This window comes from Hyperolius riggenbachi, chromosome 12 (assembly GCF_040937935.1).
Source record: "Hyperolius riggenbachi isolate aHypRig1 chromosome 12, aHypRig1.pri, whole genome shotgun sequence".
Taxonomy (NCBI): Eukaryota; Metazoa; Chordata; class Amphibia; order Anura; family Hyperoliidae; genus Hyperolius; species Hyperolius riggenbachi.
Window position 1 is genome coordinate 139,111,992 of NC_090657.1, and position 13,159 is coordinate 139,125,150.

The 13,159-nt window shown below is 45.5% G+C and overlaps 1 protein-coding gene and 1 long non-coding RNA gene across 2 annotated transcripts in view; one reads left to right on the plus strand and one right to left on the minus strand.

Moving 5' to 3' along the window:
* Positions 1-13,159, minus strand: part of LOC137541942 (uncharacterized) — a 45,190-nt gene that overhangs the window by 8,102 nt on the left and 23,929 nt on the right. The window lies entirely within an intron of this gene.
* LOC137540805 (uncharacterized) lies at positions 3,744-8,524 on the plus strand. The gene is made up of 2 exons (XM_068261961.1): positions 3,744-4,418; positions 7,611-8,524. Exons 1-2 carry the CDS (start codon positions 4,291-4,293, stop codon positions 8,398-8,400), a joined length of 918 nt encoding a protein of 305 aa, XP_068118062.1. The 5' UTR covers positions 3,744-4,290; the 3' UTR covers positions 8,401-8,524.

Here is a 13,159-nt window from a genome sequence, read left to right on the forward strand (position 1 = left end):
TATCTATGGGGTTCAGGTCAGGAGAGTTGGCAGGCCAATTGAGCACATTAATACCATGGTCAGTAAACCATTTACCGGTGGTTTTGGCACTGTGAGCAGGTGCCAGGTCGTGCTGAAAAATGAAATCTTCATCTCCATAAAGCTTTTCAGCAGATGAAAGCATGAACCCACTTTTGAACCAGAAACAGCGGCAGAATCGCCTGACCTGGGCTACAGACAAGCAGCACTGGACTGTTACTCAGTGGTCCAAAGCAACTTTTACATGTCATTCGGAAATCAAGGTGCCAGAGTCTGGAGAAAGACTGGGGAAAGGGAAATGCCAAAATGCCTGAAGTCCAGTGTCAAGTACCCACAGTCAGTGATGGTCTGGGGTGCCATGCCAGCTGCTGGTGTTGGTCCACTGTGTTTTATCAAGGACAGGGTCAATGCAGCTAGCTATCAGGAGATTTTGGAGCACTTCATGCTTCCATGTGCTGAAAAGCTTTATGGAGATGAAAATTTCATTTTTCAGCACGACCTGGCACCTGCTCACAGTGCCAAAACCACTGGTAAATGGTTTACTGACCATGGTATTACTGTGCTCAATTGGCCTGCCAACTCTCCTGACCTGAACCCCATAGAGAATCTGTGGGATATTGTGAAGAGAAAGTTGAGAGACGCACGACCCAACACTCTGGAAGTGCTTAAGGCCGCTATCGAAGCATCCTGAGCCTCCATAACACCTGAGCAGTGCCACAGGCTGATTGCCTCTATGCCACGCGCATTGAAGCAGTCATTTCTGCAAAAGGATTCCCGACCAAGTATTGAGTGCATAACTGAACATAATTATTTGAAGGTTGACTTTTTTGTTTTAAAAACATTTTTCTTTTATTGGTCGGATGAAATATGCTAATTTTTTGAGATAGGAAATTTGGGGTTTTCATGAGCTGTATGCCAAAATCATCAATAAGAAAAACAATAAAATGCTTGAACTACTTCAGTTGTGTGTAATGAATCTAAAATATATAAAAGTCTAATGTTTATCAGTACATTACAGAAAATAATGAACTTTATCACAATATGCAAATTTTTTGAGAAGATCATATATATATATATATATATATATATCATTTAGGTATCACAAGTAGGGATAAAGTTATTGCTAATTAAATAGGGACATGGGTAAAATGTCAAAACTGCTCTGGTCCATAAGGGGGAAACAAGGTCTGGATGCAAAGTGGTTAAAAGTGATTGATTTTATATCAGATAATCAATCAATGAGCTTCTAAACAGGAAAAAAACAAGCTTTACAACTTAATGATCTACATAACACAAGGAAAACATTTGTGCTGACATTTTTATAAGACTGATTCTGGCCTTCAAAATTAGGCATACAAAACTTTGTGTCAAAGTACTGGAAACAAAACTCTTCATCACCTCATCTCTCTCCTCATCTTCTCATCATCCCTCATCTACATCATCTCCTATTCTCACAAAGCTGTGGATGCAGTTCTTAGAAGATCTCATCTTTGTTAGCAAACAGAAACGTATCTACTATGCATCACTGAGTGCAGAATCTGTTCAATCATATGTTGTGACTTCAAGGAAAAGCGAATGTACAGTAAGGCTATTAACCATTTAAAGTCCTTTAAAAAAATAAATAGATACATTTGTTTTTGTAAGGTAAAATGGGGTGATAAATGTATTAGAACAAATGGAAACATTAGGTGCACAGAGAGATGCTGTTCAGATTGCTTTAGAGCCATCCCCTACTCCTTTCATCAACTACACCATCAGGACTGGCTGTGTTTGGATCACTAGCATAAACCAGATTTCACATACATTGCCTTGCACATGTAGTTCAATTTCTAAGATCCTGATCGTGTATACTACTGTACCGTCTGTTCATCTAAAAATCCAATTGTTCATATACAATATAAAGCTCATTAAACTGCTTGGCCTAGTTACTCAAGTCAATTATTTAGCTAGATCACTTTCTAATCATGCTCCTCTTAAAGTGGTACTTCAGGCTGCGGTGAGTACGGGTCGTTATCAACTGACCTGGAAACTTAATCCTCATTGGCTTTCTTTAATCACCTCTCATTCCTTGATTATGGATGAAATTAAGTTATTTTTGTACTATAATAGAGACCATGAAGGTTTAATTTGGGTGTGGGAATCTTTAAAGGGACTCCGAGCTCACAATAAAAAAGAAAGTTGAACTCACCTGGGGCTTTCTCCAGCCCAGTGCTGGTCGGGAGGTCCCACGACGGCGTCCTGGCTCCTCTCCAACACCCCGATCCGGAATGGCTGACAGGCCGCAGCCCGGGCGACACTCTCCCGAGTGTCGGGCTGCTCCTTCCGCGTATGACGTCACACGCCGGCCGCCTCGCGTCATCACGGCGGCCGGCGTGAAAGTACTGCGCATGCGCGATTAAAGCGCGCATGCGCAGTACTTTCACGCCGGCCGCCGTGATGACGCGAGGCGGCCGGCGTGTGACGTCATACGCGGAAGGAGCAGCCCGACACTCGGGAGAGTGTCGCCCGGGCTGCGGCCTGTCAGCCATTCCGGATCGGGGTGTTGGAGAGGAGCCAGGACGCCGTCGTGGGACCTCCCGACCAGCACTGGGCTGGAGAAAGCCCCAGGTGAGTTCAACTTTCTTTTTTATTGTGAGCTCGGAGTCCCTTTAAAAGCTGCTCTAAGAGGTCTCTTTTCTAAGGAAATGAATAAAATCAAATCTAACTCCAGAAGTCATGAAAAAGTCTTATTTGATACAGTCAGTGACTCTGAAGGTGCGTACACACGTACTACTGAAATGAACGATGGGTCCGTCAGACCCTCCCGCTGGACGGGCGTTCTGCCGACAGTAGAGCGTGTGTACAGTCTGTCGGCAGACTGATTAGTGGATCGTTCAGAAACAGCCTTATCAGTCTGCCTGACAGACTGTACACACGCACTACTGTCGGCAGAACGCCCGCCCAGCGGGAGGGTCTGACGGACCTGTCGTTCATTACAGTAGTGCGTGTGTACGCACCTTGAGGCTCAATTTATTATCTCCACAACACAAGGAAATAAATGTACCTGGATAGAAGCACAAGATAAGCTAAATTGCTATTTACAGACCAATGCAAAACATAAACTATTTTTTATGAAGCAAGCCTTTTTTGAACACGGTGACCAGACTGGCCATTTACTATCTGTAATTACAAAAGCACACAATCCTCCAGTGTTTATAGCTTCTTTAAATACAGCCTCTCAGACTATCTGTACTGATAATTGCGCAACAGGTGGATCAGCGCATCACCAGGCCCCCCCCCCAGAAACTGCAAACACACCTTGAACCCAAACAGAAGCTCTGCATATACACCAAAAGCAAGGCTACCTGCAAGAGAGTGCAAGACCCACTTGTGGGGTAAAATACACAACTAGCATACACATGACCTTTCTACCACTGGAGGATGTTGGTTTCCTGTAACAGCTTGCATGCAACTTGTTAAGTACTCGTCCCTCCCACTGCGAATAAGTCATCCTCGATGGGAGGGGACCTAACACTAACTAAGGCCTGGGCCACACTATACACGTTTGCAGATCGCAGTCGGCGGTCCGGGCTCCGTGTAAACAAAAAACGGAACGCAAACGGATCCGTTTGTAGAAAAATTGCAATCCGTTTCCGTTCCGTTTTTCAACCAAAAAACGTTTAGAAAACGTACCTGGCCCAATGCAATTGGTATTGACCAATAGGAAGGAAGTGGGAGGGGCTATGCTGCTAATATTTACCCATTTCCCACCTCTTGACCACTAGGAAGCCAGTGGGAGGGGCTATCTTTAGAAAAAAACAGTGTTTTGACCATTTTAAGGCATATGGAATGTCCTGGGGAGGTTTTTTGAGTGCCTGTACCAATGTCAAATGAGTGGGAGTGGTTTTGCTGTACAGGGAGTGGTTTGGTTATAGTCTATTGTCTGTACCATGTGTTTGATGCACTCTTGAGAATACAGCAGGCAAGAAAGTACAACATCAGGCAGCACCATGGACCCCATTGTCTTTCTGTTCTGGATGAACCTGGCTTGGATGGGGGTCTTCCTGTACTACAGTGGGACCCTCATGCGGTCAAGAGTGCGGAGATGGTGGGTACATCCTCTCCTGCAAGAGAGACAGCAAAAGGGGCAATTTTCTGTCCTCTATCAAGACCTGAGAAAACACCCGGTCAAGTTCTTTAAATATAGACGGATGTCTGTGGACCTGTAAGTACCTTCTTCTTACCTGAAATAACATTTTACCTGTCCACACACTCTGTACCTGTGTCAGGCTAATGTTGTTGCCATTTTTGTCTTCAAGGTTTGATCACCTTCTCACCATCTTGAGGCCCCACCTTCTGAAAAAGGACACCAGGATGCGAAAAGCCATCACTCCAGAGGAGCAACTTATGATCACCCTGCGGTATGTTATGTCTTTTATCTATCATCTTTTATCTTTTTTGTAATGATGAGACAAACTATTTATTTTCAACAAAAAATAAAAATTTATTTTTTGGTTATCAAAAACAACAACAAAATGGCATTCACCAACATGGTGGCCAAACATAACTTTCAAAATTGAAAGAACATTTCTGCTTCAAGGTACAATACTTCTTGTTTGTTTGAACCATCCCCCACAACCCCCATTGTCCCATTGTTCCATTGTCCCAGTGCTCATGGCTTGGGAGTGGAGATGTTTGCTTGAACAATGTGGCAGACATTGGCTCTTGTTATCTGTCTGAAATGCTATCTATTTTAGCTGTGCCTTTATTTGTTGTACTGTGTTTGACCAATATGAAGCTAGCCAATTTTGGTGGTGGTGGTGGGGGGGGGGGGGGGGGGGGAGTGTTGAAGAGCTATTGTTTTTGCATACCTGTGCAGCAGCAAACTTTAACAAAACACAAAACAAGTGTTCACTCCAAAGCAATGCCTGGCTGGCTACCTACCATTCAAGACCCTCTGAACAGCACTCACCCACACAACAGTCCAGGGACCATCTCTGGTAGGAAAGTGCTGTTCCAAAGGTCTTGAATGGTAGGTGGCAAAAGTAGGCAACCAGGGTGCCTGGGGAAAGAGGTAATTTTTCTTGCATACTACCTGTGCAGCAGCAAACTTTAGTAGTGCAAACTTTACAAAATAACAAACAAGTGTTCACTCCAAAGCAATGCCTGGCTGGCTACCTTTGGCTACCTACCATTCAAGACCCTCTGAACAGCACTCACCCACACAACAGTCCAGGGACCATCTCTGGTAGGAAAGTGCTGTTCCAAAGGTCTTGAATGGTAGGTGGCAAAAGTAGGCAACCAGGGTGCCTGGGGAAAGAGGTAATTTTTCTTGCATACTACCTGTGCAGCAGCAAACTTTAGTAGTGCAAACTTTACAAAATAACAAACAAGTGTTCACTCCAAAGCAATGCCTGGCTGGCTACCTTTGGCTACCTACCATTCAAGACCCTCTGAACAGCACTCACCCACACAACAGTCCAGGGACCATCTCTGGTAGGAAAGTGCTGTTCCAAAGGTCTTGAATGGTAGGTGGCAAAAGTAGGCAACCAGGGTGCCTGGTGAAAGAGGTAATTTTTCTTGCATACTACCTGTGCAGCAGCAAACTTTAGTAGTGCAAACTTTACAAAATAACAAACAAGTGTTCACTCCAAAGCAATGCCTGGCTGGCTACCTTTGGCTACCTACCATTCAAGACCCTCTGAACAGCACTCACCCACACAACAGTCCAGGGACCATCTCTGGTAGGAAAGTGCTGTTCCAAAGGTCTTGAATGGTAGGTGGCAAAAGTAGGCAACCAGGGTGCCTGGGGAAAGAGGTAATTTTTCTTGCATACTACCTGTGCAGCAGCAAACTTTAGTAGTGCAAACTTTACAAAATAACAAACAAGTGTTCACTCCAAAGCAATGCCTGGCTGGCTACCTTTGGCTACCTACCATTCAAGACCCTCTGAACAGCACTCACCCACACAACAGTCCAGGGACCATCTCTGGTAGGAAAGTGCTGTTCCAAAGGTCTTGAATGGTAGGTTGCAAAAGTAGGCAACCAGGGTGCCTGGGGAAAGAGGTAATTTTTCTTGCATACTACCTGTGCAGCAGCAAACTTTAGTACTGGAAAGTAGCAATAAACTGAGTACAACTAGTAAACTGAGTACTATTGTATCCCAGACTGTGTTTGACTCGCTAGTTTTAGTTACCTGTCCATCAAAATCAGAAGGTGACCAAAAACACACTCAACTGTCATTGGACAGGCTTTGATGGTAAAGTGTTGAACATCTGATTTTGATAGACAGATATTTAAACTAGTGAGCAGTGACACTATTTCTTAAAATTTATTATCATTCTCGGGGAAAAAAGGGTATTTGCCACTACTGGGCTGGGAGGAAGCAGAAGTACGAGTGCTTGCGGTACTACCTTGTGATAGCTGGGTATACGTGGTAGTTTCCTCTGCAGAGGTGATAGGAAAAGAATGTGGTGGCTGGTAACCCTGGTATGACTGATTTGGAGATGGACCGTGGTATGGCTGAGTGGGAGATGGTTGCCATGCAGAGGGTGGCCTAGTGGGTGATGCAGAGTAATCTAAGTGGTTTTTCACCGCATCAAGCAAACTGCATTGACAATGTATTAACCTGTGCCGTGGCACTTGTTCCATTAAAGGCAATAGTGACATCACCGAGTGATAAAGGCTGCTGCTTTGGTGATGCATCAAAAGGTCTATCTCTTGGCGATGTTGTTGACCCAAATTGTGTAGCTGCTCCTGAAAAAGCTGCCTTTCTTTGCGCAGCATCTCATTGGATTCGGCCAACTGAGTTCTCAGAGTGTCTATGTGTTGCTGGTATTGATGGGAAATAGTGCTACCTGATTTGTCCTGCAAACTTCGGGACACTATGGCTTCCTGGTTTTTCATCATCCCAACAAGGCTTGACACTGCTCCAGCCATCTGCACATTGGCCGATCTGGCCTGACCGCGAGCAGCTGAAACCCGAGCACTTGCTTGCTTACGCAATGACTCAGCCGTGTTTGGACGCTGGGTGGGTGGTCCCTCACCAGGTGATTCAGGTTGTGCAGATGAGGCAGCTGAAACACTTGGCTGTTCATCGTCGGCAATGTCATCCAGATTGACAGTGGTCAGGGTGTCCATCGATGTGTCAGGTGACTCATCCAAAATGGACAGTGCTGGTCCATCATTTGAATCATCTAAAATGGCCTCAAAGTTATCTTCAGTGCTGTAGATAAAAAACAACATTTTGTATGAGAAAGTGAAAGTGTTTCAACCATCCACACCACCCCAACCACCCCCCCCCCCCAAAAAAAATGAAATAAATAAATTTACAAATTAAATAAAGGCAAGAGAGTGGATACATACCAAAGGTAAAATAAAAAATTATAACAAAAATAACTCACCCTCTATCTTGAACGAGAGGTCTAAGGAATCGCAGTAGAGGTGTGTGGCAATATGGGGTCCTTCGCGATGCACCACTCCCACTTCTTTGGTCTGCTTTTTCCGCCTTTAGTTCTTTAATGAAGCTGTCACGTATACTTCGCCATTTTGTCTTTATCTTTTCAACTGTGGAAACAAAACCAAATAACAATCTTGTCACTTTTTTTCTATAGGTTCCTGGTGACCGGACAAAGCTATGGAAGTCTACATCTCACTTTCAGAGTTGGAAAGAGCACAATCAGTGCTATAGTGAACCGCACCAGCAGGGCGATATGGTGCAGTCTGGTTGCGAAGTACATGCCAGTTCCCGATTCTCGCAAGTGGGCGGAGATTGCCGACCTGTACTGGAACAGGTGCAACTTCCCAAACTGCCTAGGAGCCATCGATGGAAAACACGTTCGGCTACAGAAACCAGCGAGGAGCGGCAGTCTGTACTTCAACTACAAGAAGTACTTTAGTCTGGTCCTCCTGGCTGTGGCCGACGCAGACTATAATTTCATCTACGTGGACGTTGGCTCCTATGGCGGTTCAAGTGACTCGGGGATATTCCAGAGGTCCAGACTGCACCGCCTTCTCAATGACGATAAGCTGGACATCCCCGGGGACAAGCCTTGGCCTGGAACAACATCACCAAGCTACCCCTATGTTTTCGTCGGCGACGAGGCCTTTGCCTTATCACAACATGTGATGAGGCCGTTTGGGCAAAGAGGCCTCAGGCGCGAAAAACGCGTGTTTAACTACCGGCTGACCCGGGCTCGTCGCATGGTCGAGTACGTTTGGAATCATGTCGAACAAGTGGAGGATGTTCCACACGCCACTACAGCTGAGCCCTACCAACGCTACAGCTGTCGTGAAGGCGGCATGCATCCTCCACAACTTTGTTCGGCAGGAAGAAGGATACAACATTATGCACCTCGACCAGGATTATTTGCCCAGAATCCGACGGTTTGCAACAAGGGGTAGGCTACAGGCCCAGCAGAATCGGGACTACATGGTACGGTACTTCATGTCTAGAGAGGGACACATACAAGCCCAGGACATTATTGTTCCTCTCTAGTTATTTTGGACATTTTGAATGTTTTTTTGTTGGGGGGGGATGTTTTTTTGTTGGGGGGAGGGGGGAGGAGGTTGGCTTTTTGTTACGTTTTATTTTAATATATTGTTTTCAAAATAAAATTTTAAAAATTGTTTTCAATGCTTGTTCACTGATGGGGATGGGGGGGGGGGGTTTGGAGTGGGTGGCTTGGGGTGTTGGGTGGATAGGAGGGGCATTGTCGAATACAGGGGTGGGTGCCTTTGGAGGGGGAGAGGGTGGACATACAAGAGATGGTGAGATGGGGGGGTTGTAGTTAAGTGGCATTTTGGAGTGGGATGTGGAAAGAAAGGATGAGTGTCACTGGGGAATGGGGGGGGGGGGGGATGTATGAGACAAGTGGCAATCAGGGGAGATAGGGGGTGGTGGAGTGAAAAGGGGGTGGGTGGCGGCAGGTGAGAGTTGCAGTGTGGAGAAAACAGTTGGTGTTGGGGATGTGGCACTAAACATATATATAAAGAGCACATCACACTAGGCAACATGTATCATACACATTCCAGGGCACTCACCTTCTTTGCTCTGCTTCCTGGGTGCAAGCTGATCATACTCCTCCACAAACTGCTTGGTGATGCGCTCCCATAACAGCTTGCAGTGTGGAAGGTCGCTGTGCTTCTCATGGCTCTTGTCGTAGAGCTCTGGGTACTCTTGGACAGCCATTATGAGGTCCTCCACGTTGATAAACCTCCTGGTGGCCATGATGGCTGCTCTCGTCTCTCCCAGCTTGTCAACAGGAAGCTGTCAGAGATGACGTTGAGGGGAGGAGAAGGAAGTTCTGGCCATCCATGTTGGCATACGTTTTATGTTCAATTTTGTTTGTGAAGAGGGAGGTCCGTTTTGTCATAGGCTTTCATTATCCTCCGTGTATCCGGGTCCAGGAAAAATGCAGCAGGTCCGGACTGTCCGTTCAGTTTCTTTATACGTTTTACACGGATCACCCACGGACCCGTTTTTTCCGGGACAAAAAACGTAGCTACGGATACGTTTTCAGAGCAAGTGTGAACGAGCCCTAAATCCTAACCTATGCATATGCATAGCCTGGGTGCGCCACCAAGTAAAATTGAAAGTTTCTCAAAAGGTAGATCAGCGCATCACCAGGCCGCCTCCGAATGGCCTCCAACCAGAGGTGCGCTGAGCCCCCCCAGAGACTGCAAATGCACCTTGAACCCAAACAGAAGCTCTGCATATACACCAAAAGCAAGGCTGTTAAGTGGGAGCAGCTGACCAAAAATTAATTAAGTTAGTACATGGCAAGGAAATGAGCAGCGCTACTTAAAAACAGATAAGTGCCTACCTGCAAGAGAGTGCAAGCCCCACTTGTGGGGTAAAATACACACCTAGCATACACATGACCTGTCTACCACTGGAGGATGTTGGTTTCCTGTACCAGCTTGCATGCAACTTGTTAAGTACTCGTTCCTCGCACTGCGAAGAAATCATCCTCGATGGGAGGGGACCTAACACTAACTAAATCCTAACATATGCATATGCATAGCCTGGGTGCGCTACCAAGTAAAATTGAAAATTGCGCAAAAGGTGGATCAGCGCATCACCAGCCTCATTTCCTTGCCATGTATCTGTACTGATACCCCAGGTATTCTTGGGGAACTGGAGAGATACCATAGCAATCTATATTCTTCAAAGATCTCTTATTCCTAAGATGAGCTAAAAGATTATATAAGATCCATTCCGTTATTAACGCTAAATGATGAAGATAAGGCTCTGTTGGATGCTCCTATTATGCTGGAGTAAATACAATACAATACAATACAATAACATTTGCAAAGTGCTTTTCTCCCATAGGACTCAAAGCGCATAGTTGTGTCTCAGATTAATACAGGGTTGCAGGCTGGGTTCTGTTACAGAGGAGATAGTCAGATGTTCATGAATGCCAGACTAAAGAGGTAGACTTAAATGTTTCCAGGGATGGAGCTGTCCTGATTGGGTGTGGCAGGGAGTTCCAAAGTGTAGGGGCAGCATGACAAAAGGCTCTGTCTCCAAAGGTTTTGAGGTGGACTCTGGGGGGGTGACCATGGTGTTGCGTCCTTTTGATCTAAGATTGTGGGGGGTGTGATGCAGTTGCAACAAGTCCTTCAGGTATCCAGGGCCCAGATTGTGCAAGGATTTGAATGTCAGTAAGCCAATCTTAAACAGAATTCTCCATTTTATCGGTAGCCAGTGGAGTGAGCTCAGGGTTGGTGTTATGTGGCAATGGCGGGGTTGGCTCGTTAACAGCCTTGCAGCGGCATTCTGTACTAATTGCAGGCGGCGTAAGTCTTTCTTATGCAGGCCTGTGTAGAGGGCGTTGCAGTAGTCTAACCTTGATGTGACGAAGGCATGGACTAGGGTTGGAAGATCCTCTGAAGGAATTATGTGTTTAATCTTTGCAATATTCCTTAGATGAAAGAAGGAATGTTTCACAACAGCTGAGATTTGATTCCTGAAGCTTAATTTCCTATCAATCAGTACTCCCAGGCTGCGCACACAGTCTGAGTTTTTCAGGTCTGAGCTCCCTATCCTTAGCGGTGTTGGTTGAGATTGGGGCTGCTTTGCTGTTGAGCCCTGGCCCTCGATAACAAGAACCTCAGTTTTGTCAGCATTAAGTTTTAGCCAATTAATATTCATCCACTCCTGAAGCTCAGCTAAGCATGAGTTTATTTGTGGAGTAGGGTCTGTGATGCCAGGTTTGAATGACAAATATAGCTGGGTGTCATCAGCATCGCAATGATATGTCAGGCCATGTTTTTGTATGATTTCTCCAAGTGGCAGCATGTATATGGTGAAAAGTAAAGGGGATAATATTGCGCCCTGAGGTACACCGGATTTTAGTGGTACAGGGTTGGAGAGGAAGGGCCCTAAGGCTACCCTTTGTGTTCTGCCAGCCAGGAAGGAGTTGAACCACTGGAGAACAATGCCATCTATGCCACAGTACTCTTGTAGCCTGTTGAGCAAGATTTCATGATCGACTGTGTCAAAAGCCGCTGAGAGGTCGAGCAAAATCAGGATGGAACATTGACCCTTGTCTCTTGCAATGAGCAGATCATTGCAAATCTGGGTCAGGGCTGTTTCACAGCTGTGATATTTCCTGAAGCCAGATTGAAGAGGGTCAAGGATGTTGTTTCTGGAGAGCCTGTCTTCAAGTTGGAGGTAGACAGCCTTTTCAATAACTTTTCCCAGAAAGGGGAGGTTAGAGACAGGTCTGTAGCTGTTTAGAGCATCTGGGTCTAAGGATGATTTCTTGAGTAGTGGCCTGACGATTGCTTCTTTCAGAGTAGAGGGAAACCACCCTTCTTGTAAGGAACCGTTGACTATTTTGTGGAATGCCGGTGTAAATAGTTCAGGGCATTTCAACATGAACTTAGTGGGGCCAGGGTCCAGATCGCAGGTAGTCTGGCGAAGGTTTGAGAGGAAGTCCAAGATGTCTTTTTCAGTGATTACTTTAAAATCAGACCATGGTGGTAGGCTATTTTTGCACCTGTTATATGGCTCTGCATGGGTTTCTTGGGCTGTGAATTGAATGGCAGATCGTATGGAGGAGACTTTGTCTGAGAAGAAGTGGGCACATTTTTCGCACAGTTCCTGTGAAGGTCTGATGCTGGATTTCCTGCAAGATGGATTTCAGAGACTGTCAACCGTGCGGAATAGTTGGGCAGGTCTGTTGGCTGCATTTGCAATTTCGTGAGACAGGAATAAGGACTTCTTTTTGCTAATCGCCGTTTGATATTTTTTCAGGTGAGCAGTTAGGGAAAGTTTGTCATCAGGGGACTGGTGTTTGCGCCACCTTCGTTCCAGTCTGCATCCCTGTTTCTTTAGTTCCTTTATAGAGTTGTCAAAAAGCGGCTGAGACATCGTGGTTATATTTAAGGACCATGGGTTCAAGGCCTAAGTTGTGATTTGTCAGTCCGCCTAGATTGAGGCTGTTCTGCAGGTGTTGGGGTGTCAAACCTTTCAAGGAATGATATTTTATTAGTTCTTTCACTTGGTGTTTTGTAGCCGGTGCTGTAAAGGAGAAGTGGACAGTGTGGTGGTCTGACCAAACTACTGGATCAATTTCCACATTGGATATTAGGAGTTCTGAATGGAAAATGAGGTCCAGAGTGTGTCCTTTTTTGTGGGTAGGGAGGTTGATGGCTTGAGAGAAGCCCAGTTCATTCATGAAGAGAAGTAGCTCAGTTCCAAATTGGGAAGAGTGTGTATCGACCCATGCGTTAAAGTCTCCCAGAATTATCCACCTAGGGTGTTTCAGTGTTATGCAAGATACAAGTTCTGCTATTTCCTTGAGAAAAGCTGAACCACCATTAGGGGGTCGGTAGACAAGCAGTATGTTTATTTTTTTCTCAGCTGAGAGTTCGGCTGCCAGACATTCAAAAGAGTGGGTGGGGGCTACAGCAAGGGGTTTAATATTCAAACTGGATTTAAAGCACAAAGCTAATCCTCCTCCCTTGCGGTTTTGCCGTTTACAGTGTAAAACTGAGTAATTGTCTGGTACCGCAGCTGCAAGAGTGGCTCCTGAGTTCTGATCCAACCATGTCTCTGTAATTAAAGCTAGATCTGAAGCCTCTATTAGATCATGAATAACTGCTGTTTTGTTGTTTATGGACCTGGCATTGCAGAGTACTGCTTTAATGTTGT

Excerpts from the sequence above, each read along its gene's own strand:
- LOC137540805 (XM_068261961.1), top strand. The coding sequence starts at position 4,291 with ATGTTGTTGCCATTTTTGTCTTCAAGGTTTGATCACCTTCTCACCATC. Across the intron at positions 4,419-7,610 it reads CAACTTATGATCACCCTGCG|GTTCCTGGTGACCGGACAAA; the intron begins GTATGTTATGTC and ends TTTTTTCTATAG.